Genomic DNA, 26,855 nt, shown 5'->3' on the forward strand with positions numbered 1-26,855 from the left:
TGTTCAGCAACTGTATATGACAAGGTCTAGAGGGCTCTACGTACTTGTGGGTGAGTAAGAAATTAATTCACACTTCAAACTTATTCTCCACTGCCGTATCTTATACAGGGAGATAGGTATGTCGTGGTGGTTATCTTGCTTTAAAATCTCAGTGGCGAGAAGCCCTTACACTTCCACTGAGAGGTAGCAAAGTGAGGTCAACACTACATCATACGCCTGTAAGTGACTCCACCTGCTATACTTCACAGTAAAATAAGAATTTGCTGTCTCCGCGAAGCTTTAAGGCAAGGAACAAAAATACAGGGTAGTAATCATGTAGGAAAACATTTTGTTTAACTTGGAAAGACAAGCCTTAGTCACCTGGTGCAAATATATGTATCTAAAAATAAAAAGGTGTGGTCGGCGACTGGACTAGCACTTCCATTTCCACAGGGAATACTGCAAACTCTCAAACAGAAGCTACTTGGTAAGCAGGAGGCGAGAACAGAAAACGTGCAGAGATGGCTGAATATTTGTTACAAATGCAGTCGTCCTTCATGCTCATGAATCATTTCTTAACTGATCCTGATTTCTTCAAGTACACTTGTTGTTGATATGCTATGGAGTATATCTTTAAAGCAATATTGCTAAAAAGCAAATATCATTATGAGTTATGTGCACAGAAAATGGGAAATCTGACCCATCTCTCTCTGCTGTCTTATTATATCAAAATATTATACTGTAAGGTTGCTGGGGGTTTTGTCTGTTTGTTTCTGTGGTTTTGGTGTTGTTTTTTTTTAAATTGTGGTCTCAAACTCTTCCTCAGTAAGTCCTGCTATTTTTATTTGGGCATCTCTAGGTTAATATTAAAATCAATACAAATGTTTTTCAACTAATTTGTGGGAATTAACTCCAAGCATTTGGATTTTCTGGGAACACTGAAGTTGAATATGCATAAGGTTTGGTTTTTTTTTTTTTTAACAAACACTGGATGGCACAAGAGCAGAGAAAGAATTTGTATCTAACAATCAGAAAATGGTGCTAATGAATAAAAATTGGGGGAAAAAAATAAGAATCTTGGGATGTGTGATTATTTTCAAGAATATTCAACTCTTGCTCACAGATATTTGGACAACAAATAGGGGGGCTGCACAAACAGCAAAATAAATTCGTGATTCCTGTTTTTCAGGATGTTTAAAACTCAGTTGTCCGTTAAAATAAAACAAGTGCTAATTCCAGGATCAAGTTTTAAACTCAGATGGGTTGTTTCACTGTATATTTTTCCAAGTATGTTAGAATACTTGGTTTGCATGTTCAGCACAGATTTCTAAAACGAAAAGATGTGCAGGATGGATTTGAGGACTTTCACTGGCAGCCTGCAAGTTTCACGCCGAAATCTGTGTTGTGCAAATGCTAATGTTCTTACTTTAAGTATTCAGATAAACACCAGAGCATTAGTAAAACACAGACCTGTGGTGTAGGATTTGACCACAGATATTTTTAGCGGTTGGACAAGATGAGAATGGGCATTAGGTGATTAGTCCAAATGTGATAAGCCCGGGTCATGGCGAAGGGTCTTCAGATGGGGCTCAGATGGATCCACCCAGTCCATGGGGACATGAATAAGGACTTGGGCACTGATGCTTTAAGAATGCTGCTTGCGTTCTGAAGAAGCTAATGAAAGAGGGTGGCGGCAGAGTCTCTACACAAAATAAAAAGTTGTGAGTCTAGGAACTAGAGAGAAAAGCAGAAGGCTGTGGCTGAGGCTTCCTAGAGAAACTAGGCTAGTTTCCTTCATGAGAAGGAGTTGGCAGAGAATTAGAGACCTGAAGTCTTTGAGCAAAGGTGTCCTAACATTTAAGCTGGAATGGTCAGGAGAGGCTGGCTCATACAAAACCTAATGAAGTGGAGTTTCCCAAAAGAAAACTTTTTTCCATATGAGTCATGTTTTTGCAAGAGCTGAGAACCTTACAGTGTCACCTGTGTGCAAGGAATGGGAGAGCAGACAGATGAGACAATGCCTGAGCCCTACGTACAGATATGCAAATTTAAAGAGAACCACCCAAAAAAAAATCATAAGCTTATGGTAATAAAGAAATAGATTTACATGTAAAAATTCTAGGTCATTCTTAACAATGGCAAATCTCTCACTGAAGGAACCTTGCATGCTCTTTCACCACTAATTTAAACTGAAAATATAGTCGAGTCATGCCAGATAGAGTCAGTATTACAAGATCTACAGGTCTAATCCCTGTAATATGAGTTGAATAGTATTTAACCTCTATGCTGCAAGTTAGTGTAGGCCCATTTGAGACTGGGCATTTTAGCTTTTTGTCTTCCTAAAATCAGTCATATTTGTGTCAGGATGAAAAATCACAGTGGAAGAGGAAAGCTAAGCTTAATACATAACAAAATGGGATATAATGAGAAATTTTTCTGCTCTTCTACCGAAACAGATTTACTATGTAATTTTCTCGTGAATGACCTTCCATGACTCTATTTGACTAGTACAGTTAGCTGTAAAATGCTATGCATGTGATTCTAACACTAAAGCAATGTTGCATCAGATATAGCTGAAAATGACAACAGTAGGGTTTGGGTTTTTTTCCTTTTCTAGTATGTCAGAATAAACATAGAACACTAGATTTATTATTCTGAGGCCTTTTGGTTCTAGTGTGGTAAATATTACTGAGATTATTTTTATTCTAATGGCATCCGTAGCCTCTAATGAAACTGGGCCCTCACGGACCTCATTATGGTTACAGTCTGGGTCCGCTTATGCAACTGGTGATATGTGATGAAGATGAAATATCTGAGTTTTGTTTTCTGGATATTCACTCGGTCATTTCCAACTGCATTTCTTTGAACCAAACTGAAAAACATCTTTTGCAGCAAACAGGCCTGAATTTATCACTACTTTTTTTCTCATTTATGTCTTGAAACACGAAATGTTTGTAGACCACGGGAGCCTGAAGCTTTACTTGTGAATAAATTATTTGTAATATCCTGATTTATTGTGGTGTTTTGAGGCCATTTTCTTCTGTCTGAGTGACACCAATTAGGGTCAAGAGCATCTGCCCAAGGTAGTCTGACTTCACTTCTGGCTACTTGCAGCTATAAGAAGTAACATGGAGCTCTGACAACAGCAGACACTTTCTGAAGATAGACTTTTAATTTTATGCTTGCAGATAACGCATGAATATCAAACTGTTATGCTATCTTCCACAGAGAGCTGATTTAAATGAGTTTAAGGTCTCTTAAACTATCCAGTGTTAGATATCTGGAGACAGTGATTTAAAATTCATTAAATTATCCTGAGAAGATATTTGGACGTGTAAGTGATCTTTAGAAGCCTGCCCTAAAATGTCAGGTGAAAACTCTCAGAATTGGTCTCCAGTTTGTCAAATTTGGTCACCAACAGGTGATTCTGGAGTTAGTAGCTTTCTCGGTGAGTCACAGACTGGAGACCTGGAACTGAAAAGCAAAAAAGAATAAAAAATGTTCCAATTGGCACTGAAGGCTTGGTTTCCTCTGTAATTTAGTGGACTGTGGATAGTCTGCTTTAGCTTTGATCTGCTATGTAATTGTTCCTTCTCTATCACACGTGTGCTCCTGGGAGCTTCTGGTTCTTGGCAAGCTTGAAAATCAGGCAATTTATTTTGGTAACTAAGTATGGACATAGGAGCCCAGCTTCAGATATCTATTTTCCTTGCTGATAAATCACTGCTGGGCAGCTTCCTGCCAGCAGCACAAATGCCATAAAGGCCTATACTGGAAATTAAGAGCTTTTAGCCAAATCAGGACTTCACGAGTATCATGTATTGCATGATTTCTATTTCTTTATGGATGAGACTCTCTAAGCCTTATTGCCTGGTCTGTATATTTAGAGAAGGAAAAAACTACAACATTTCCATTCCAGAAAAACAGCTTTGTGGCCTACTCGTTGCTGAAATCCATTAAGTGACTCTGCAGGGTGGGAAAAGAGGTGTTTTTTTCTCTTTAGGTTATATATTTTACAGCTGTGTGATAGAGTATGAATCTGTCTGTGTGGTCAAGGCCGTCCACCTGACTGTTGTATTTTTGTCCTACATTTGTTTATATCAGCATCCCTCGTGGATATCACAAAGCATTTATTTTCAAAGCACTGAAATTGTAAAAATATGCTATTCTTTCAGAAACACTTTGTGACAGGGAGGTCATTGCCAAGATGAGAGCGAACCTGGCAGAGGCTTGTTCCTTCAGCTCCACCCAGCTTTGCACAAGTTTCCAGCAGGCTCTTTAACCGTGCATCTCTAACTGGCTCCAGTCAGCTGGCTGACGCTGAAATTGCTGTTGTTGTAAGGTCAGCAAAGGCCTCAGGTTTTGTTCATTGGTTTGTTGGTTGGGGTTTTTTTCCTCAATTCTAAGCTCTTTCCTGTTGTGTTATTGCGTAACTGGAGCTCTTGACAAAACATGTGTCCCTAAGACTGTGCTCTCTGGGAAGGGCTCTGTTTGAAAAGAAAGTTGCCAAGTTGCAGTAACAGCATTTGTATTCTGGGCAAAAAATTTGTTTAATGATTTTGGATTCAACTGTGCCACTAAAGGCTTAAAGAGACATTTTTACAACAGAAACAAACCGTACCAAATATACTCAGTAAGCTGTGCAAATGTCTGTGTCATTACAAAGACTTTCATTTCCACTGGGACATAATGCTGGGTTGGGTTTGTTTGTATGTTTGCGATGCTTGAAATACATGACAGGCTTCTGGTTTTCCTCTTCATTTGTTCCTACTTCTTAAAAACAGTTGTTAAATGTTACAAAGATGCACTGTTTCCTACAGTTGCTGCAGCACACAGTGAATGGACCTTTTTGCTGAGAAAATTAGATTCTATTACCTTCATTTGAGATTACCTACAGATTTTGGTACATACAGAATCTGTTAAAAATAAATTTTAAAAAATTTAAAAGTAATTCTTATGAACCTATTTAAAAGTTATGTATGTTAAGGCTTGAAATGCTTCTCATTTCCTCTTCAGATTTTCTAGAGTTTTATGTTTTCTTCTATGCAAGGCAAGGTTGTCTTGTTAGACCTACATGTGGTATACATTTTGTTCAGCTTTGTGTTCTCTGTCAACTTCATCAGTCAGATATTACACTAGTGATCTGGTCCCCATAAAGCTGATTCTTTCTGAAGACTAACAGAGCACTGAAGAAATGTTTAAAGAGATGCGACTGTAAACACAGGGGCAGTAGTTAGCATTGATTCCTTCGCAGGAAAGTATTTGCCAAAAGCTTCTTGTGTCACTTATTTCTGATAGTATTTTGGCTTTGGATAACCTAACAAATATCTGATGTGCCGAATGAAGCAAGTCTCATTCCAAAACCGTACTTGTACTTAGTTCTGTGATGTCTATGGAAGTAATCGGGTTTTTACTTAAAAAGCACTTATCCAATACTTCCTGTCTTGGAAATGACTACAGTGCCTTGATACTGAAAAGCAATAAAGAACTATGACACCAAAGGAAGTGGCAAATTATCTCAATCTTATTTTGTTCCTTTTTTCTAAACCTGTGAAGACCTGTGAAATGCATTTATTTATAGATTCCTCTCTATCACCAGTGTAACCAACCTCTCCTATAGCTAATTCTTTCACTCCTGGCTATCACAGTAAAAGTAGCTGATATTTTCTCACATTTTTCTTGGAATATTTTCTTTTCTTTCTCTAGTTTCCTTAAGAACTGGCTATAAACACCTTATAGATATATAAGCAGTACAGTAATACTGCACATGTCCAGAATTGAATCAGGCCTTTTCCAGGTCTGCAATCGAACAGGCTTGGCCTTTTTGTTTTGGATTTTTTTTTCCCAGTGACAGCTGCTCCAAAACCAATTTTATCTTTCTTCCACTCACATTGATTCTTCTGTATTGTGGTTCTAGCAGTTCCCCAGGGACTGTCTATCAACATCTAACATAGCTTTACTGGGTGAGTGTAAAATCTATAGTCTTTCCAGGTATATGGCTGAAACACTTGTACTCTTTTGGCATAACTGTCCCTTGCACAACCACTGGAGAATCAATTTGAATTCTCATCCCTTTAGATTTATCTTTTGTGTAATATGGTATTGTCTATCCCATTATGTTATCTCCCGTGCGAATGTGGAAGCATCCTCTGACCTTAGTCCTCTGTGGGTGGTTTCCAGTATTTTTCACTATTTGCATGCTGCTGCGATGTGGTTGCATACTGTTGCCTTTCTTTCTTCTTGTCACCTGTGTTGGATGCAGCCTACAACCATGGACTCTTCTACAGTTTATTGTTATTCTCCTCTTTTATAAAGGTCTTCCGGTGTGAGCATTTCTATGGCACTAATATTATTATACTGGAAATCTGGCTTTCTCATTTCTCTCATTTCTTTTGTTTGACTTCATAGTGTCACTGGAAATGTTGTATATTCTGCTGGTGGCACAAACAGTGCTGCTGGTTTACATAATCTTTTCACTAGTGGTCAACAAAATTTCAGAAATTGTTCCCTGGGATAGATGAACTGGTAAAACTTTTGTTTTTCATGATCACATAAACAGCACTGAACAACTCTCTTTAAAAACCCATATTATTTCTCTGCTTGTTCCTTGTTGCAACAGGCAATCTTTGTAAGTGGTGCTAGAAACAAAATCTGTCTGTCATCAAGCAGGAACGAAGCGTGCCCTTTCCTCTGCAAAACTTTCTCCTTTCCTTTCGACATTAGTAAAGGGACACACAGATGATAACAACTGCATTGTCCCATCTCCTACCACAAATATTAGGACATTTATCTTCTTTGGATGCAGTGTAATATATGCACTGGGGTTTACATAACTTCTCTAGCACGGCGGCCGTGCGGCAGGGAGCTCCGCTGTTGCAGCTTGCTGTGAAACACCAGCAGCCTTCGGGGCCTCTGGCACGCTGCTGCTTACTCCTGTTTTCTATTGAGCAGGGCTGCTTCATTGTTCGGTGCTTTTGCAATCCCCTCTGCAGTTGTCTTTGTTATAGGATCTATTTAAATGCCCTTCCCCCTGCCCTTACTCAGGAATTCTGATTTTCTTTTTCTGTCATTTCCTAAGTTTCGAGATTACTTAATTTCTTTCAGTTTCCCAAGTGCTCCCTTGTCTTTCTCTCAAGCTTTTCCCAGCAGCCTGATCTCACTGAGATTTTTTTTGTGTTTTTCTAATTTGAGAATAGTATCCATTTTTTTCTTGCAATGTTTTGGGAATAATAATGCACGGTGGCAAAGCTTCGAGAAGTTAATCTCTTCAATTTGCAAGTCTGCCACATGCCTTCTTACCCTCTCTAAAACCTGAAATGTTAAAAAGTTACAGCAGAGTTTAACATTCTCGGTAGCTTGGTTGATGGAAGGAACAAGAGCGCGCTGAAGTGGCATGAGGAAAGCAAAACAAACAGAGTGCTTATCTGGAGAAATAAAGCAGCTGATTTAGACTTACAGAGGAGCACAGATCTCAGAGTAGAAAATGAAATCATCAGCTACAGACAGAGCAAAATGGAAAGCCAGAAGCCAGTGTAACAGAAGGCTTAGTACAGGAGCGAGAGAAGACTGGTGTCACACGGACATTAAACATAGAAAACAAGTGGGCAGGTAGAAAAAAAGAAGTGATTGATAGCCAGAACAGACTATAGGGAGGGAAGCCTCGTTATTCACAGCACCAATATGACTCCTCTGGGGACCAGCTGGAGGTGCAGAGTTTTGCAGAAATTATCACAAGTGAGCGCAGGTGCACAGCCAGTGTCGGAGAGAAGATGCAGCCTTCAGGGAAAATGAAGAGCAGAGGAGAGGTCATAGAATCACAGAATCATAGAATGGTTTGGGTTGGAAGGGACCTTAAAGACCATCTAGTTCCAACCCCCCTGCTGCAGGCAGGGACACCCTCCACTAGACCATGTTGCCCAAAGCCCCATCCAACGTGGTCTTAAACGCTTCCAGGGATGGGGCCTCCACAACCTCTCTGGGCAACCTGTTCCAGGGCCTCACCACTCTTAACAGTAAAGAATTTCTTTCTCACATCTAATCTAAATTGACCCTCCTTCAGCTTAAACCCATTACCCCTTGTCCTGTCACTACACTCCCTGATAAACAGTCCCTCACCATCTTTCCTGAAGGCCCCTTCAGGTACTGGAAAGCCACAATTAGATCTCCCCGGAGCCTTCTTTTCTCCAGGCTGAACCATCCCAACTCTCTCAGCCTGTCCTCATAGGAGAGGTGCTCCAGCCCTCTGATCAGCTTTGTGGCTTCCTCTGGACTCTCTCCAACAGCTCCATGTCTCTCCTGTACTGGGGCCCCCAGCGCCAGACGCACAAGTCCTTCTCCTTGGGGCTGCTTTCAATCCATTCCTCGCCCAGCCTATAGTCGTGCTTGGGATTCCGCCAACCCACGTGCAGGACCTTGCACTTGGCCTTGTTGAACTTCATGTGGTTTGCATGGGCCCACCTCTCAATCCTGTCAAGGTCCCTCTGGATGGCATCCCTTCCCTCCAGCGTGTTGACCCCACCACGCAGCTTGGTGTCGTCAGCAAACTTGCTGAGGGTGCACTCGATCCCACTGTCCATGTTGCCGACAAAGATGTTGAACAGTGCCGGTCCCAGTACCGATCCCTGAGGGACACCACTCGTCACCATTCTCCACTTGGACATTGAGCCGTTGACCACAACTCTTTGAGTGCAACCATCCAGCCAATTCCTTATCCACCGAGTGGTCCATCCATCAAATCCATGTCTCTCCAATTTAGAGACAAGGATGTCATGCGGGACAGTGTCAAATGCCTTGCACAAGTCCAGGTAGATGATGTCAGTTGCTCTTCCCTTGTCCACCGATGCTGTAACCCCATCACAGAAGGCCACCAAGTTTGTCAGGCACGATTTGCCCTTAGTGAAGCCGTGTTGGCTGTCACCAATCACCTCCTTATTTTCCATGTGCCTGAGCATAGTCTCCAGGAGGGTCTGCTCCATGATCTTGCTAGGCACAGAGGTGAGACTGACCAGCCTGTAGTTCCCTGGGTCTTCCTTTTTACCCTTCTTAAAAATGGGGGTTATGTTATGTTCCCCCTCTTCCTGTTGGTGGGAACTTCGCCAGACTGCCAGGACTTCTCAAATATGATGGAGAGTGGCCTGGCCACTTCACCCCTCAGTTCCCTCAAGACCCGCAGATGCAACTCATCAGGTCCCAAGGACTTGTGCACCTTAGGTCGTTCCATCACAGCTTTTACCTGTTTCTGTGCTATGCTGGTCCTCTCTAGAAAAAGCAGAAGTGTAAATGGAGGGAGAGAGAGGTCAAGTTAAAGGGGAATATTGGGAGAGGCAGAGATGATGATGAGGAAGTAGGGTTCAAGGCACAATGGGCACCAGCCATTTCAGAGGTAGAAAAAGAAAGTTGAGAAAGAGGAAAAATGACGGGGGGGGGTAACCTTCAGGGACTGCAGGGTGCTAACTCTAAGTGAATAAATACTTCAAACAAGATATTTTATATATGCAGAAATCTGTAGGAAAAAAAAAGAGATGGATATTGCTCAATACAGAAAATTTAATTTCAGAAAACTGAAAGTATAAGGATAAAAGGAAACTATTACAAATGAAGCTGGGTTAACCTTTGCTACAAGCTGGGAGAAATGGAAATAACTGGGGAAAAAAGATCTATCAACAGCAATATTTACCAGAGAGCTACAGACTGTGTGTGATCTGTGAACTACTAAGTGTTTAATGAAAGATAATCCTAATTTCAGTGAATACAACCCTGCCACACAGGGCTCCTGCCTCCCCTGGAAGAGAGCTCTACAAATCAAAAGAAGATTGAAAACCATTTGAACAACAACAGTATATGACAATATACAGAGTACAACAGAATTATACGAGCATAAAACTTAATCTACAGACTAGCAACTGAGATTATGTAAGAACTAGCGAGACAAGTAACAGTGGGTTTCTGGTTGTAACCGAGTGACCCGTTGCCTTAAGAGGATGGAATGCTCTCCAATGCAGCAACTGTTGTCACTAATACTTCTTGTCAGCAACTGGCTTAGTGGAGCATTTGTAGTTTCTCCTTCAAAAATTCCTTCCTCTCTTTTATCTTTATTACTTTTACATATATGCATTTTATACATATACATATATGCTTTTTTATATTAAAAATGGCTTTTTATCACTAATCTAGCATTTTCTTTAATGCAGCTTAAAAGCCTTACATGTGAGCACTAGCAGAGGTAAGAACAAAAGATGGCACAGAGAAATAAAGGACTAGAAGAAGTGGTAAATGGAGAGCACTATGGAGCAGACACTAAAAAAAGTTCAAAGCAGATTAAATTCTCCAGAAATGGAGGATATGGTTGGAGGAGATTCAATCAAATAACACAATTTTTCTTTAAAAAGGAGATAGGACTGATGAAAAGGAAAATGAATTAAGGTAACTCTGAGTACTGCAAGACCAGAAGCACCAGACTGCAAATAAGAAATCCTGTGCTATAGAGATTTGAGAAAATATTGCACTCTTGGAAAGACACAGCGGTTGTATAACTGAAACCAAAAAGGAAATCTTTCAAGATACTTATAATGTTATAATGTTTGAAAGTAGTATCAATTGCATAATTTTCAAAATCAGATCTGAGATCAGAATACTATATGGATCAAGAGACCCAAACCTCAGAAACAGGCTTCTAGAAGAACAGTTTTAGCTTAGTAAAGACTGTGAGAATTAACTTGGCTGCAGAACAGAGCTAGATCTGATTACAAGTTTTGAAAGGGAAGCCAGCTGATGCTACAGAACCACGTCACAAAATGAAGAAGCAGAATAGATCTGAAGATTCAGAGGTGAACTCTAAAAACTGCAATCAACCTGAGCGAATTTTCAAGAAATAATGGAAGAGACTGATTGGAAGAAAATGCACAGCTATATTCATAAGAAACAAAAACATTTTGCAAAAGCTTCCCTTCAGTGACTACAAGTGTCTTTAAAAGGAATATTCTACAAGGGGGGGTTCTTTGTGGGAACTATTCAAATGACAGTTATGTTTCAGATGGCATTTGTCTCCTCTGACTACAGTAGATTATGATATAGGTCTCTACTTTTGCCTGGGGAAGAATCCCATTGTTGTTGATGGAGCGCTAGTCAATGGAAGAACAGTTCAAGGTGTGATTCAACTAAGCAGATATAGGCACCTACATCAGAATAAGAACAACTGCACCGTATTGACTCATACTGACTAGCCCACTGCTCCTGTAAAAGTGGCCTTGGGAGACACCTTCATTTTGTCAGAAAAATCCAATCCCAGTACCTGAAATACAATCAATATGAGTTGGACATAATTTTGCAAGTAAAGTTTCAGTAACCGTGGGGGGTTTTTTCAGTTATATACCTATCCAGCACAAGTAGGTAAAATTCATGTCGTGCAGTGAACAAAATATTCTAACTGTGAGTAAAATGTAAACCAAATGTAAAGGAAACAAACGTGAAAGAACAAAACTTTGTCTTACCTCCCATTGGGAGAGCTGAAACTATGGAAGAACAGGAGTTCATGAAGATAAAATTAAAAAGATGTGCATAGGAAAGCTGAATTACATGAAAATATAGCAAAATAAGAATAGAATTTCTAATAAATAGTCCAGGCCAGAAAGAAAGTGTTAAGATGATAAAAGGTGAGTGCTGTTAACAACATAACAAGTGTCGGGATGGATACTAGCTCGTATCTAAATATACTCCAAGAAACTTTAGATCAACAAGTTAAGAGATGGCCTGGGTTTGCCTTTGATGCTGGGAAAATTACAGACTAAAAATAGATTACTTTTCTTGTTATTCTGCTATAAGACTGTTAAAGAATATCACTGCTACACTGGTAGTCTTATGTCTAGTCCATAAAGACTGACATACGCATTACACCAACTGTGGTAATCACAGAAAATGGATCATGATTTGATTATGATGTTAAATGTCTTGCAAAAATAGTATCACTGGAAGCACTTCAAGGCCAAGGTATCCACAACATAATGGTTTTATGGAAAATGTCATCAAGATTGCCACAAGGCTGTCTACAAAACTCTCAAGAGTGAAACACGCTATTATTTCGCCTTACCCTGAAAACAGACTATCAGTTACTGAAAGTTTAATGTGGGTAGCTTAAAATTCATTATATAGTTGGTAGCATGAAATACAAAGACACTGCAAATTCTTACTAGCCCCATTAAGAAAAAAAGAAAGGGGAAATGCACATGAGAAAAAATCACATAAGTGAAAGCCCTTGCAGCCACAGGGTTCTGTAGTTCTTACGCGATGTAAACCACAGGGGAAGCCCTTCCAGATATTCCACATGAAGCTTCTCCTTATTTGTTCAAGCAATTACTGAACAAAGGCAATTCTTAGGAGAAACACAGGTCATCTTCTGCTTCTTCCAGAACAGAGAGAGCTTCTGCACCTCCTAGAATTTGAAACAGAGCAGGGTTTTGAGGAGTTGGACAGCAGCAATGAAGAGAACTGTGTGAAGAAAAGCAGATGCTGAAGCCTACCAGACAGTGAAGAGATCTGTGAAACAGAGGAGCCAGCTGAGAGACAGAGAATTTATTTGTGTTGTACTGCATATCATTTTCTTCTGGATGATTCAAATGAGACGGCTATTTGAAAGATGAAATTTCCTGGCTTCAGCTAGATGTGGCTATCAACTGCTAGTGAGAGGACAATTGGGATACTGAGATCACTGTATTTCCCTCACAAATTCTTTCCTTCCTAATATTATTTTAAACTAAACCTGGTAATACACTTGATTAAAAAATGTCATTTGACTGTTACACAAAAGTCACGGACAACCATTGTTATAGTAGGCTTGAGGGCTTCCTAACCAAGAAGGCAGTGAAACAGAAAAGGAAGAAAAGAAAGCTCCAGCAAAGCAGGTCTTGATCTTGAGGCCTCAATTGTTTTTGAGATATTGAAGATTATACGATCAGTGAAAGAAACCTGAAGGTCCCATCATTTCAGGCTGGAAGACCGTGCAAGAAGCTCATTGTGGTATACATGGCATGGATGGTAAGGTCTTTTCAGAGACTTGTTAAGAAAAGAGTATTCTCTGTTCAAAATTGTGCCAAACGGTCAATATGATTCTGACAAGATGATGCTGGTTTGGAAAGTAATAAGCCCTTTTGCTTTTCTGATATTGCCTGCCAGGGAAAAGCAAAGCTCATGCTCTGGCCTTTGTTTTGTATTAGTCTGATAGGATCTTTAAAAGAAATCGGCCTTATATAAGGATTCACTGTCCCAAAGGTAACAAAATTTTCACACAACATAGCCATACCTGGAAATCATTAATTGCAGCTAAACCCAAAGTTTTGAAATGAGCAAAACTGCTTTTTCTGTCAAGCACAGATTGCAAAACTTATTAAGCTGTAAAATAAACGCTTTGTTTCTATTGCCTGAGTAAGCGCAGGCTTTAGTTCTGTATCTCACAGCCTGTGAAAACAGTCTGCTAGGATATCTCTTTTGTGCTGATGACAGGGAGGCTAATGACCCAATGCTTGTTCAGTCAGCCTGATGCTTTACGCTAACCCAGAAGAGGACTACTGTGCCACTTGTACCAATGACCCCTAGAAAAACCTGCAGCCTTCAGCGCTACTGAGCAGGAGCTCTGAACTGTTACCAGGCTCTTTATTTAGAGCAAAGGAGGGGCTCCGTTCTACCAACAGAGCTGTCTGCGGAGGCTGCGTTAGACAGCTTTTTTCCTCTTTCTTATTTCCTCTGACCTAGGCTAATTGTTTCTTTCATCTACACAGAGATACTCTGACTCCAGAGAACGTCAATCAGTGTTTTTGTTGGTTTTTTCCCTCACTCTGTCATTGAGGAAAGCCTAAAAGGAGCGGTTCTTCTCTTCCCACATGGATCTTGTTATCAAGTGACCTCAGGACGAGTTGGATCAGCTTATTGATCTGATGGGAAATGAATTATTTGAAAGGATTTGTGATTTATTTTCTACCAGATCAGCAAACTGATCTAATTCACCGTGGGCTCCAATATTGGAAGAGGTAAGAAAACCTCATGTTTAGGGATGGGGCAAAAAGGAACCCACCCTTCGGAAGCAGCTCCCTCATGGGAATGTATAATTTAAAACTGTCACACCAGCAATGGTCTTTTCTTGCGATGTTACACGTTATATTGTCTTGCTAGTTAAACAGCATAAAAAATGTAAAGTCACAGACTCCATGAAAGAACCTCATCCAGTTTGATTCATATTGACAGAATACACAGAATTGACCCTGACAAACACAATTCTGTGAAGAGGTTTTAGGTGGAGTGTCGGGACTGCAGTCCACTCCTGGCTTTGTCAGATGACATGCTTAGATGTAGTCCTTTTTTCCTTGGCTCATCATATGTTCATTGTCACCTCATACCTGTTGGGAGAGGTGTGGGTGGATTTCTCTGAGTCTTATTCAATGAATGTTCTCCCAGTGCTGTTTTTTAATTAATCCCATTTAAAGGGATTCATTGTTTTGTGGGCAGGGCTCTTTTGCCTCAGGAATTTTAAATATTTTGATTATGAATACATTATTGAGCCAAAATGATTTTTTTTTTTAAAAAACATCAATAAACTTACTGCTCCCTTAGTATTCCCTGACCCTGAGGGAGTTGCTAGAAAAGCTACCATCATGGGGAGGTGAAAGAGGAAGGAAAAAAGGTGGGGTCAGAATGGAGAACCACAGGAAAAAGTGCAGTGGAGCCAGGTTTTTACTTTATCCCAAGCTCCCAGTGATGGATGGCCAATATTCTGGTGGGAGGGCTCTGCCTCACGCACAGATCAACAACTTGCTCCACATCCTCTATCCACTTCCCATCAGTGACAGGAGCAGCAGATAGATCAGGCCATAGATGCAGGAAGCAGAGAACAGTTTTATCGGTGGTGGTCACCACTTCAACAGCTTGTCTTCAACTCCTCTGGGAAGAAAAGTGTTGGCTGGATGGGAGCATCCTGATGGATTTCTCTGAGTCTTATAAATCAGATCCCAATTTCACATTTGGAATCATCAGCTCATTTTTTATAGTAAAAAAAAAATTATGTGAAAGGTACAATATGTAGTATCTTAAATTATGCATGAAGTTGTTACGGTGATATAAACTGCTTTTAAGAGAGATTTTTACTCCTGTTAGTGATGTGGCTTTTTAAAAACGATTATTCCTGAGTCCCTCTTTTAAAAGCATTCAAGCACTTATCCAACTGCAGAAAAGATGTACTTCTAGTGAACTTTGTGAAAACTTGATGTGTAATTTGTTTTTAGCAAACTTTTACACTAAGATTGAAGCAAAAGTTTTAACTATGGAACCAACAGCAGCCTTCAGAAAGAAAAACTGCCAGCACCAGCCTGCACAAATGATGGAGGTGTGGTTTCCCTCATACTCTTTGGAGTTCATAAGCTCCAATCCACAAAATGGTAAAACTCTGCGCTCCCAGAAATTACCGTGAGTTCATCGTGCATGGCACCTTGCAGGATTAGTTCCTGCAAATGCGGCCATAATGTGCCTTCCATGTGTTCCAGAGCTAATACCAAATTTTATTTGATGACTGTTTAACATAAAATACATGAGTCCCTGAACAATGGAGTAGAACCAAGATCTTCCAGCACACCCTGGATAAGCTTCCTATTCACGAGACCAGCGAGTCATGTCACCACCCTGTAGCCCAATAATTATATTTGCAAAATAATGTGACTTCAAAGGGGGAGGAGGAGCACCTTCAGTATACTCATAGAATAGTCTCAGCTTCAGAGCAGCTTATAGCTTGGAGCAAAAGCATTTTCCTGGGAAGAGAGTGACACAGTTTTAAATGCCCTTCATCCTTCAGGCTGAAGAGGTTTTCTGTAGTGTTCATGGCAGTGACCCTGCTACCAACCTGTCTGCTGTGAGTTATACAGAAACTAATCTTGTAAGTCTTAGGTGTGGCCTAAATGTGGCTAATTTATCAGGTCTCCGTGGCACTTGGAGGAAAGTCTTGCCTGAGAATTCAGCCAGGCTCTGACATATTTTAGGTACCGTGCTCTTGGTTTTACCAAGATAGCAGCAATCCTAAACATATGCAAAGCAGAAAGAAGGCTGCAAGGCAAGGTACTGGCAAAATTTAGTTGCCCGAGGAAGGCATTTGGCAAAGTACATGCTAGGATTAGGCAGGATTTATGCACCTAAATCCTACCTAAATACCTAATTTAGGGATCTTGGTCAATCTAAGTCTAGCTGTGCTGCGTGTCCTTTGCTGGAGAAGAAATTTGATTCTGCATGGTGGAAGGTATCTCGTGTTCTGGAGATCAAGAGCACTTGCTCTTTGCTTTAGTTAGGCTGTGTGCGGAAGTATCAGGATATGACCACTACCACCTCAGGAGCCCAAAATGCATGTGATTTCCCCTGTGCTGTTGCCAGGCAGCTTTCCACAGCCCTTCAGAGGAAGAGTCATTATTCACTTTTACTTATCATCCAGGGGCTCTTGCTCTTAGGAGCGAAGGGAACTGTTTATACAGTAACTTGTGTTTTCTCCAGTGTCTCTTTTTTCCGGCAGTCTATAAAACTCAGATGCTGTCAGTGTTCAGTGGAAATGAAGGCTACTGTTGGACAGGGAGGAATTCTTATCTTACATCCAGTTACTTTAAGGTAACTGAAGATCCGCTCACATGCTCGCTGCTCTTCGAGTCCGGGCTACCTCGTGTGAGGCAACTGGGTTTTAAGGCTTTGACCACAGGGCATGGTGGGGACCAAACCACACAGCAACTTGTTCCGTCAAATTTTATTTTTCCCAAGGTGTTCAGAACAGGAGTAAGGACAAAGCTGCTCTGCGGAACACGGTTAGCTGTGCATTTCAAATGGTTTTGTGGACACAGGAATACCATCAGACTTCCCAGCTTTACAAAACCACTTTCTGAATGAGGAGTAAGGCAAGATTCTCTTAGAAATATCATGGCCACAACACAGTTTTAGTAATTTACATTTGTTATTTATAAGTTAAATCAAAGGTGCACATAGCTGTGTAAATGCACACGTAATCAAATTATTCATATGAATAAAAGTATACATGCACACTTTCATTTTCGCAGTTGTGGATTTTGCCTGGATTGCTACCACCTCCCGAAACACTGAAAACACGTATGCATGTCATATCCCACATCTCTTTTGGAGGACAGGCACACAGTTCAGACACGGTTGTTTACGTGAAGAAAAAATATGGCATCTCTTGCTTCTGAAGACCACACCTTTACATGAGAAATTTTAAAGAAAAAAAGCTTAAAGTTGAGGGCATGAAAGCATACACCCCTGGAGGAAATTCGACAAAAAGTTTTAATTTCCTGTAGGAATGCGTGTCTTTAAAGCCCCGGTGAGAGATCACCAGCCGTGCTGCCTCACAGCCGTAGCTGAAGCCGGCGGGCTTCGCGGTGCGCGGCAGCACTTCCCGGGAGGGCGGGGGGGAGCCGGGCCCCCGGCTGGTGCAGAAACCAGCCCCGTGCAAGGAGCGTGGTACTCACCCCCCGGCGGGATGAAACGCCTCGTACGTGGCTCAGCCCTGCATCTGCGACACGGGACCCCCTCAGCCCCCGCCACCCTCACACCGCTACCGGACTGTGCCCGCCCGCGCCGTCCGGGCCAGGGCCCCTCCCCCCGCACGACCGTTGCCAGCCCGATTCGCACACCCGGGCCCCGGCCCGCCGTTCCCTCCCGCGGGGCAGCCCTCACCGCCGCTCGGGCGCTGCTATATCCCCGCCACCGCCCCGCGGGGCTCCCTCCCAAGCGCCGGCCGGCCCGCCGCACCCCCGCCCGCCGGAACTCGCCGCCCGCCCCCGCCGCGCCCCGCCCCGCCCCAACGGCCGTGGCGGGGGCAGGCGGCGCGCCCCCGCGGGCAGCCCGCCAGGGCGCTGCGCGCGCCCCCGCGGCGGGAGGGGCGGGCCCGCGCGGGGTGGGGCGGGGCGTGCCGCTGAACCCCCTCCCCCTCGCGCTGTGCCCTCCCCCTCCCCAAGGTGTTGGCGGCGGCGGGGACGCGCTCGCTCGTGCCCGCGCCGTTCCCCCCCCCCCCCCGTCCCCGTCCCCGTCCCCGCTCCCCTCGGCTCTCCCCGGCTGCGCTGGTAGCGGCGGCGGCTCGGCCATGGCGGCCCCGGCGGAGCTGAACGCGGAGCGGCTGCGGGCGCTGCCCGGCAGCTGGAGTTACGGGATCAGCCAGGGCGGCCGCGTCTTCTTCATCAAGTGAGCGGGGGGCCGGCGAGGAGGGGAGCGGGGCTGGGCTGGGCGGGCGAGGGGCCGGGAGGGGCGTCTGGGGGGGAAGGCGGCGGCGGCGGTGGGGCTGTGCCTGCCTGACTCGGTCCGTGTGTCCGTCCCCGCAGCGAGGAGGCGAAGAGCACGACCTGGCTGCACCCGCTCACCGGAGAGGCCGTGATCACCGGGCACCGCCGCAGCGCAGGTAGGAGCACCGCCCGGGGGCCGGGGGCGGCCGGGGCCCCCGGCTCTTTCCCGGCACGGCCGCCCCCACCCGGCCGCCCGGCGAGCGCCGCCCTCCTCCCCTCCCCGCTCCCCGGGGTCTCGCCGAGCCCGTCGCCCCGCGGTTCCCGCGGCCGCCCCCAGGGCTCCCGCTGTCCGCCTCGGCCCGCCGGTGGGCTCAGCCCGCGGCCCCTTCCCCCTCCGCGGGCGCGGGCAGCGCTTCTGGCTTCGCCCCGTTGCCCCCAAGCTGCCCGATCCTAGAAGCCACCTCGGTGCGGCCGCGGCCACCCGAGACAACTCCTCATCCCGTGCTTTCCGCGCTCCCCTCACTTCTCACAGTTGCTTGCCCCCAGGTTGAGCAAGAATGACATTACAGTGCAGCCTTGCGTGTCCAGCTTGCCATCGCTGTGCTCCTCATCTTTTGCTTAACATGCTTTCCTTCGCACCCGTGTTTTCCCTCCGTGTCTGTAATTTCTCTTTCTTTGCTTTCTTTCTGTTGCCTTGTATCACCCGCATAATATTGTATAGTTACCATTAGAGACTGCCTGATTGCTCTCATGCTTCTTACAGGCTGCCCCGGTTATTCACCTGCATAGATAGCATCCTTTCTTAGTTCAGCATTAAACCACTTACGTTATTTCTGTCCCCAGCAGTACCTAGATATAACGACGATAGGTATACTAGAAACGTAGAGGCTGATCCCACTAAACGTAGTCACCTAGAAACCCTTTTCCTCCCTTCACTTCCATCTAGGCTGAGAGTGTGGGTGGTTTCTAAGTGACTGAGAGAGGTGGAATAGGTAGGAGGAAAAGGGTCTGAAACGTTAGGAATAACTTGGAGGAAGGAGGGTGGAATCAGTCGTCTTTGCTACTGCTGTTTGTTCCACTCTGGAGAAGTAGCAGCAGGAGGTGCTGGAGGAGGAGGATTTACAGCAGACACTCTGGAGACCCAGAGCCAAACTCTGACTGCTGGAATTGCACACAGGCTACGTATGCCGCTGGGAGGTGGTGGAGTGTAGTAATAAGTGCAGTTGTTTTTATGTATGTAATCACTTGGATAATCGCAGGAAAATCTGCAAGTGGATTGGACTATATCAGATTATTTGCTTTTTATGTTTGGTTAATACTTAGGCATTAAGAAATCGGAAACAGCCTTTTAGAAGGCTGTGGGCAGCCTGTTGGGGTCTTTTTTCCTGAGTTGGGAATAGTTTAAAAAGCACAGGTTTCTGGCTATTAGAACTCTGCAGTTTGATCTGCAATGAAGGGCTGCTGTTTCTAAGAAGTCATTTAATGCCGGGAAATAGAACTACTGATTGCTGTCAGGCTCCTCTTTTCCCTGCTTTCACTATGCAGATTAATTGAGAAACTGGCCTTCATCTACAGCAATATGCTTGGGGGCAAATGTATGTGAAGTGCTTTCCTTGTTGGACACTAACATTAGCTGAGTATTAATTCTTTTTTTAAACTATTACCAGTGTCTCTGTTGACTGATGGTGATTTCCGAGTAATTTTCCAAGTGTCTCATTTGTTTCTGCCATTAAGTGCCTTCTAAAGGAAATACAGTTTGCTTGTGAGTATCAGAGTATTGTATGTAACGTAGGAGAGTTAGTATCAGGTAAATTAAACTTGTTTCTGAATGCAAGAGTGAGGCATGACCTTGGATATACCGACCACGATTTATCAATCAGATACTGAAGTGTCTGCAAAACAAACCTGTTTTTATAGTTTTCCTCATTCATGTGTATGTTAATGAATCTCTCCATACATAGATACAATCAAACATATTAATTCTGGGGTTTATATATTGGTTTGCCCTGACCATTGTTTTGGAACCTAGTCAAAATATGTTCAAAATATGTCTTCTCTTAAGGAACAATTTTTGAGTGAATGACACTTCTTTTGCAAGTGTATATTATTGTACAACTCCTTATTAAATAATACTGTGAGGTATTTGCTAGATGATGAGGAAAGCTTTGTCCTCCATTCTGAATTGAAGTGCTTTTTATTCCTTGACATATTCAGCACTGGAAAGGTATTTTTTGCAAAGTTCTTATAGCAGCCATAAATGCTTCTGCTAGAGAGACTTCCTGTTTGTTGTACTTTGTCTTGTTCTGTTATTGAAAGACACCTTGATTTTTTTTTTTTTTTGTTCTAGAGAAGACAGGAGTGAAGAAAAAAACAGCCAGAGCAAAAACTAGCGAAAAAAGAAAAAATCACATGACCCAGACAATGTTTTTTCTTTTCATTAGGAAATACATTCTTGCTTGTATAATTCAGTGAGCAAGTCTTACATATCAATTATTGTTTTTATTAACTAAGGCAAACTTTTAAGGGTAATGATGTATCTAGAGTTGCATAGAGGTGCCATTACATCAGGAAGCTGTTACTTGAAAAAAAATTGACCATTAGTGGTGGTTTGGTTTTTTCATATGTGGGCTCCTGACTCTTAAGAGTGATAATAGAGAAGGAAAAGATGTACCGACTTCCTCCGCTAGATTTGAAAATTATTTTCATGTAAAATTGAAGAGTTGTAAACACTGCAGGAACACTTGTTAGTCACAACACTGGTGGAATTATGCTAATATAATGCTAATGTTCTGTGGTATAGTTGATATCATGCCTGTTAAGATGCTTGTGACTTGCATGTAACGCAAACTCAGTAAATTGATTTTTGTTTAGATCTCTGCCTGTCAGGTAACTTGATGCTACTGAAGTTCAAAGCAGAAAGATCTTCTAGTTAATGGTCAAAGGAAGGAACGTTGTATAATAAGGACGCACTTAAACCCTTATTGTTATTATTTAAGAATGAGAAATCCAAATCAGATTTTCAGACATGTAGCTTCTCTTGGATTACAGAATTTCAGCTGAGACAGCATTGTGAGTCAATTCTAAAATATTTATTTATAGGACTAAAGCTTTCAACATGTGGAATCAGACACGCAGTATTTTAACTACCTTAGTTTTAGGGAGTAGACCAGTATGGCTAGCATTATTTCAAAAGTTAATTGTAATGTTTTGCTACTTGTTTTCCAGACTTACCCACAGGTTGGGAGGAAGCTTATACTTTTGAAGGTGCAAGATATTATGTAAAGTAAGTTGAACGTTTATCTGTCACAATACTATAATTTTCCATTAGTTTGTCTAAATGTTGCTGTAATCTTGAATGTGTTTCAAACTAAATGTAAATATTATGCTATAAATATAAAAGGAGTATTCCAGCTTGTCATAGTGTATGTAGTCCTTTGTTTACTGAATTCTGCACAGCGCTGAAATAATTTCTTGAGGTTTTGTGTTAATACTTTTAATTAAAGCTGCTTAAGGATGCAGATTCAAATGAAATTTCTGCTGTGAGTGTGACCACCTAGCAACAAATGGCCTTGCAAGTCAAGAATACCTTGAGTTTGTCTGTTTGACACTTGTGTGTATATGCTGTCATGCCATAAATGCTTTCAGAAAGGAAGGATCCTTGTCGCTGGGAGAAGAGTCTTGATTTGGCCCTATTCTCTAGTAATTAAGTTGTTTAAAGCCACTCTGAAGGTTTAATGTGGCTGTTTTCTCTGCAGACCTCCTATTTCTACTTCTACCATTGATTTTCATTATTTTCTTACTCAAGTTTTAGTATGTTTGAGGAGTGTATCCACTGTGGTAGACTGGCTGTATTGTCTTTTTGAATGAGAGCCATGGAAATTGAGCTCTTATGTACTGGTCCAGAGGTCATGTTGATCAGATCTGTACAAACTTCTTAAAAGCTTTTCCTCTCCAGATAGGCAGACCATCCTTATCTGGAAAATGTTTAAGTGGTGCCTATGTGTATTTGTCTGGTTAATACGCTTCTTTTTCTGTTATTTAACAATTTGCAGACTTTTCTCAATTCATTCAGGAGTTTTTACTCACTGCGCTGTGTGTTTGGTTTGGCATCTTTAAATGAATAGTGTCATCAATGAGGTAACTTGTGTGAGTGGAGGTTACTAGTAGTCATAGAGGTTATAGGCTACAGGTAGGTTTTTAGTGTCTTAGAGTTGAGCAAAAGGTAGATTCTCTGTGTAAGTGGCATGGTAGACATTCTGAAAAGGGTGTTATGTATGTGTTGCATGGTTTATTTTATATACCGATAGGAATGTGTTTGATTTGATCCTAAACAACATTTTTAAAAAAATACTGAACGATAATGCTCGAAAAATCTGGTCAGAACTGGTGCTGGGCTCTCTGGAAGGGGTCGCCTGCTTAATAGGTGACATGTTTGTTTTACTATTCTGTTCTGCCTTCTTGTAATTTACATTACACAGTGGTGTATAGCAACTGACAAGAACTGCACCAGACTGAGGACAAGAATGTACTAAGGATTTAACCTCTGGTGTTCTGTTCAGATTATTAAATGAAGATGAGTGACAATTAAAGAAAGCTGTATTTGTTTGTATATAACATTAAAGGAAATTCTTCTGTGCTTTCAGATGGAACTTGTTCTCATAGAATAAACCTATGAACAATGTGTTAGCTGTAGAAAGTGGAAAATAGCAACTTGAGTTTTCTTGGAACAAAAAAAAGTGTGCTGACAGCTATTGTAGAGTGACTGATGCTCTTATGCACAAACTTACCAAGTGGTAGGTTGTTAGCATACTCTTGTCCATGTAAGATCTGGTGTTCAAGGTGTTGTCGTAACTGTTAGGATGTACATTAAGCTGATCGTTTTGCTGATAGCCAGCACTAAATATCTCTGTTTATATTTAAAAGTTGTGCTGCATCTTTGAAAACATGTTGCACAAACACACTTCTCTGTGATTTGATAGGTGTAGGAGGATAGCAGGGATAGTGCTGTCAAGCCTGCTGAAAGGTTCACGTGGTACGACCAGTTTGGCATCCTTAGTTAAATAGGTGTTTGTTGTGTAGCCTCTCAGGCTGAATTTAAGCTTCTGCCCGATGATAGCTTCTCCTTTTAAAGCTGTCTAGCATTCAGTCCTACCGGTGCTAGAGAAGATGTGAGAGCTAACATAGACAGAGTGACAACATTATAATCACTCTTGTAATCCTCGGCAGTGTAACTGCGGGTGACGTGTTGATGATGAGTCTAAATTACTGCAGTGCTCCTGCACGAGTGGGAAACAGTGCAGGTTGTTGGGACCACGTGCTATACAAGCACCCTGACGTGGATTTTTAACTGTAACTGCTCTTCTGAGTGTACCGATTTGCTAAATATTAATGTTTATTATGTTGATTACAGCATAATAAAGCTGTTGAAACTAAAAATGTTGAGAGCTTGTTCATGGTCGGGTCTGAAAGAAATACGTTGTTTTATGTTCCGGTATGAGTTACAAAGTTACAAGGAAATGAATGTTAATGGTAGGCTATTGATGCATTCAGCCATGTGAAACTTGGCTGTTGGATTTCTGTAATGTGTCCAATAAGAGAGTTAGGCAAGAAGGATAGTCAAGTTTCCTGATCACATAAATAATTTCACCTAACTTCTGAGGCACAGCTTCAAATATGTGGGTTGAGTAAAAATATTTAACAACCTTGCTTTATGGCAAGATCTTACACTAGGCTGTGTTTGAAAATAAAAACCTTTTGAAAATTATTCTTATGGTTCTTTAATAATAGGTCGTCGCTGTTCCAAGTGGGTGTGTCGCTGAATCTATTACTGTGCTTTTTCTGGCTTTGATGTAGTAAACACTGTATAATCAAATTGGGATAATGTTGAGGAGATAATCGTCAGCTGAACATTCCTTGGACTGCCTTTTCAAACAAATGACTTGGGATACAGACTGCATTGAAATGTGATTATTTTTAAAGGACACTGTATTTTTCTTGGGTTGTGTACATGTGTTTTCAGAATAAGTAAGTACCAAATGGTGACTACTTTACACACTTTTTTTTATGATATTGAATTTGTTCTAGCTTTAAAAAGGAAAGATATTCTGAATCAGGGATAGATATGGAGTTGTTTCCATTACATAATGTGGTTTTGTTTTTGTATAGGGTTGTTCATGCTAGCTAGGACTTTGACCTTTTTTGCAGTATTTTTGGATTAGTAGAAGAATTCTAATACTTGGTAATGACAGAGTCCTTCCCCCACACCCTCCCCATCCCTTGTAAATGCAAATGACAAAAAGTGTTGTTTGTTGTTTGGAGTAAAAAAAATATTCAATGCCATAATATATATGTTCTCATGAGATGTGGTTACATTGTTAAAGTGTTTTGTCTCTTCAGGACTGAGAAAGTCTGGTTTTGTTTACTTAATGTTAGAAATGTGCACAAATAGCCCTCCCTCATCACTTGATGGGAACTCTATCAGTAAACTTTTCTGAAATAATGCTTGGTTTGGGTGTAGTCTTTATTTATACAATAACTAAACTTTTACCTGGAATACAGATCTGTATGACTGTAGAATCAACACATTCAAATATAACCTTTAGTAATTAGTTTACTATCAGCTAACTATTGAATCTTCTGTGTTACGAAGTAACACAAGGTATGGGAAAACTCCTCAGTTTGAAACTGATAACATAGTATGCTGAAAAATTGGAGATTTTCTTTTATTCTGCTTAGAATACTTCGCTGGCCTAGTTATTTATGCTTAGTGTATTGAGCACTCATGGAGCTCTGAAAAGTTATGGGCTTTATCCTCAAAACAGATTTAAGCAGGGTAGTAGCATGGGAAGCTTAAGTTACTTATATTATTTATAAGTGCATAAGGAAATGGACCCATGTGATAATCCCAGTATGATACTTGTCAATAGAGAAGACATACCTGGTCACAGGCTTCAGACTCCTCACCTATTAACATCAATGAGAATTTTCAACTTGATGTTTTTAGTACCTTGTGATGACTACGTAGCCATTATGCACCAAGGTACTGTTTTTGAGAGCTATAAAATTCCATAAATATGTGTTTTTCTCTTGCTCTCTCTGTGTATTCATTCACATACATGTTTTTAAGAAACCTTTATTGCTGGTTAAAGCCACCTGACTATCTACACTCAGGCATTTGCTTAGTTTTCTTGCCGCCTTTCCTTTTTCATTTTAGTATTTCTGAACATATGTTAGGATTTTCATATTGATTTTTTTAAACCATGTTTATATTATTTAGGTTATTAATTTACCAAGTAGAATTGATTTAAAAATAAATCCAAGGATGATATTTTAGGAGTTTCACATCAGTCTAACTAGTTTGGCTTTTACAGAAGTACTCTTAGATAAGCTGTTTGGGTATTAGAATTTGATATTTCTTAACTCTGCTGTAGGACTGATACTTTTTAGGCAGCTGACTGAAAAAGTACTTCAAAACTTAAAGAATTAAGAAGGTTGAAGTTTCATTTTTAGGATTTTGTGTTGAAGTTTACCTTTTTCTGTATTTATTAAAAAAAATTTTGCCTGTTGCTTACTGAAGCAAGGCATTGGCAAACCCAGGCCAAAGCCAAGGTTGCATCAAATAGAGGTTTTGTATGCTTTTTATAGAGACTTTTATCAATGCAGGTTTGCTTTTTGTAGGCATGTAGTTTGAAAATTGGGAAGGTAAGAAAAATGTATTAAGTGATTAAAAGGGATAAGATCTTTTTCAGCCTTGAGTTTCTGTTGTTTACTAAAATAAACCTGTACTCATTGAGAATTCAGCTTTTGTTTGAACCTTTGTCTTTTATGTGCATTGTGAAGATCCTCTCCAATTTAGCTGAGACTTTCTGCAGAAAAATCAAAGAACAGCTAGCCATGATTGCAGAGAAGCCCCTTCTTGACAGGAAAAATGGAATTTGATTAAAAAAAAAAAAAGAACGGATCAGACCGTCTTCCTCCCACAGTAAGAATCACAGTGTTCCTCCCAGAAATTTAGTTCTTTTCTTGTTACCTCTAACCTTCACTTTACTATAATTAAGGAAAGGCTAAAATTTATTCGTGGCCTTCATTCTGTTTGTTCTTAGATGGTAAGACCCCTACGTCAAATATTGGAATATGGATAGATGGGTGAACTGGGACTTAAGACGACAACAAACTGACCTGTGCCTTTTACCTTTGTAGTGAGCAAAGCTGTTCAGAACAGGAGAACTTTTTAGGAATGCCTGCAAATTTTATTATCTATTTTAACACTTGCCTCTTTATTCACTGAAATATTTCAAGAACCAAAAATGCTGCAATGTCGAAGCTGGGTGTGGAGGTGGAAGGATTCTAGACATAGGAAGAAATGGGTGTGGGTCAGGGGAGGAGAGGTGGGATTGCATCCAAAAAGGAGCTTGTGGGGAGGATACGGTGGGAAGAGGATGGAGGTAGTGGTGTACTGAAGGAGAAGGCTGAAGAGGTGGGAGTAGTTGCAGGAGGGGAAGAAGTGGAGTCTAAACCCAGCAGAAAGGAGCAGTGGCAGTGGGAAGTCAGTAAAAGGAGCCGAGGTGGGAGCTGATTTCCTAGGAGAACACTGAATGGAATTTCTCCCAGAGGGAAGGGTGGCAAAAGTTCACC

General features: G+C 41.6%; 1 protein-coding gene across 18 annotated transcripts in view; it reads left to right on the forward strand.

Annotated features, from left to right (window-relative positions):
• The first annotated feature begins 17,946 nt into the window (after window positions 1-17,946).
• PLEKHA5 (pleckstrin homology domain containing A5) overlaps window positions 17,947-26,855 on the forward strand; it is a 181,405-nt gene continuing 172,496 nt past the window's right edge. For 12 of the 18 annotated variants that reach the window (XM_054824552.1, XM_054824661.1, XM_054824593.1 and 9 more), the window contains exons 1-3: window positions 18,003-18,183; window positions 18,321-18,397; window positions 21,447-21,504. In XM_054824552.1, the coding sequence (XP_054680527.1) occupies window positions 18,086-18,183; window positions 18,321-18,397; window positions 21,447-21,504 (233 nt within the window). In that variant the 5' untranslated portion in view covers window positions 18,003-18,085. Of the gene's footprint in view, window positions 18,184-18,320; window positions 18,398-21,446; window positions 21,505-26,855 lie in introns of all 18 variants that reach the window. The other 6 variants (XM_054824543.1, XM_054824646.1, XM_054824568.1 and 3 more) reach the window with 4 other exon arrangements.

The sequence above is a fragment of the Grus americana genome, chromosome 1 (assembly GCF_028858705.1).
Source record: "Grus americana isolate bGruAme1 chromosome 1, bGruAme1.mat, whole genome shotgun sequence".
NCBI lineage: Eukaryota > Metazoa > Chordata > Aves > Gruiformes > Gruidae > Grus > Grus americana.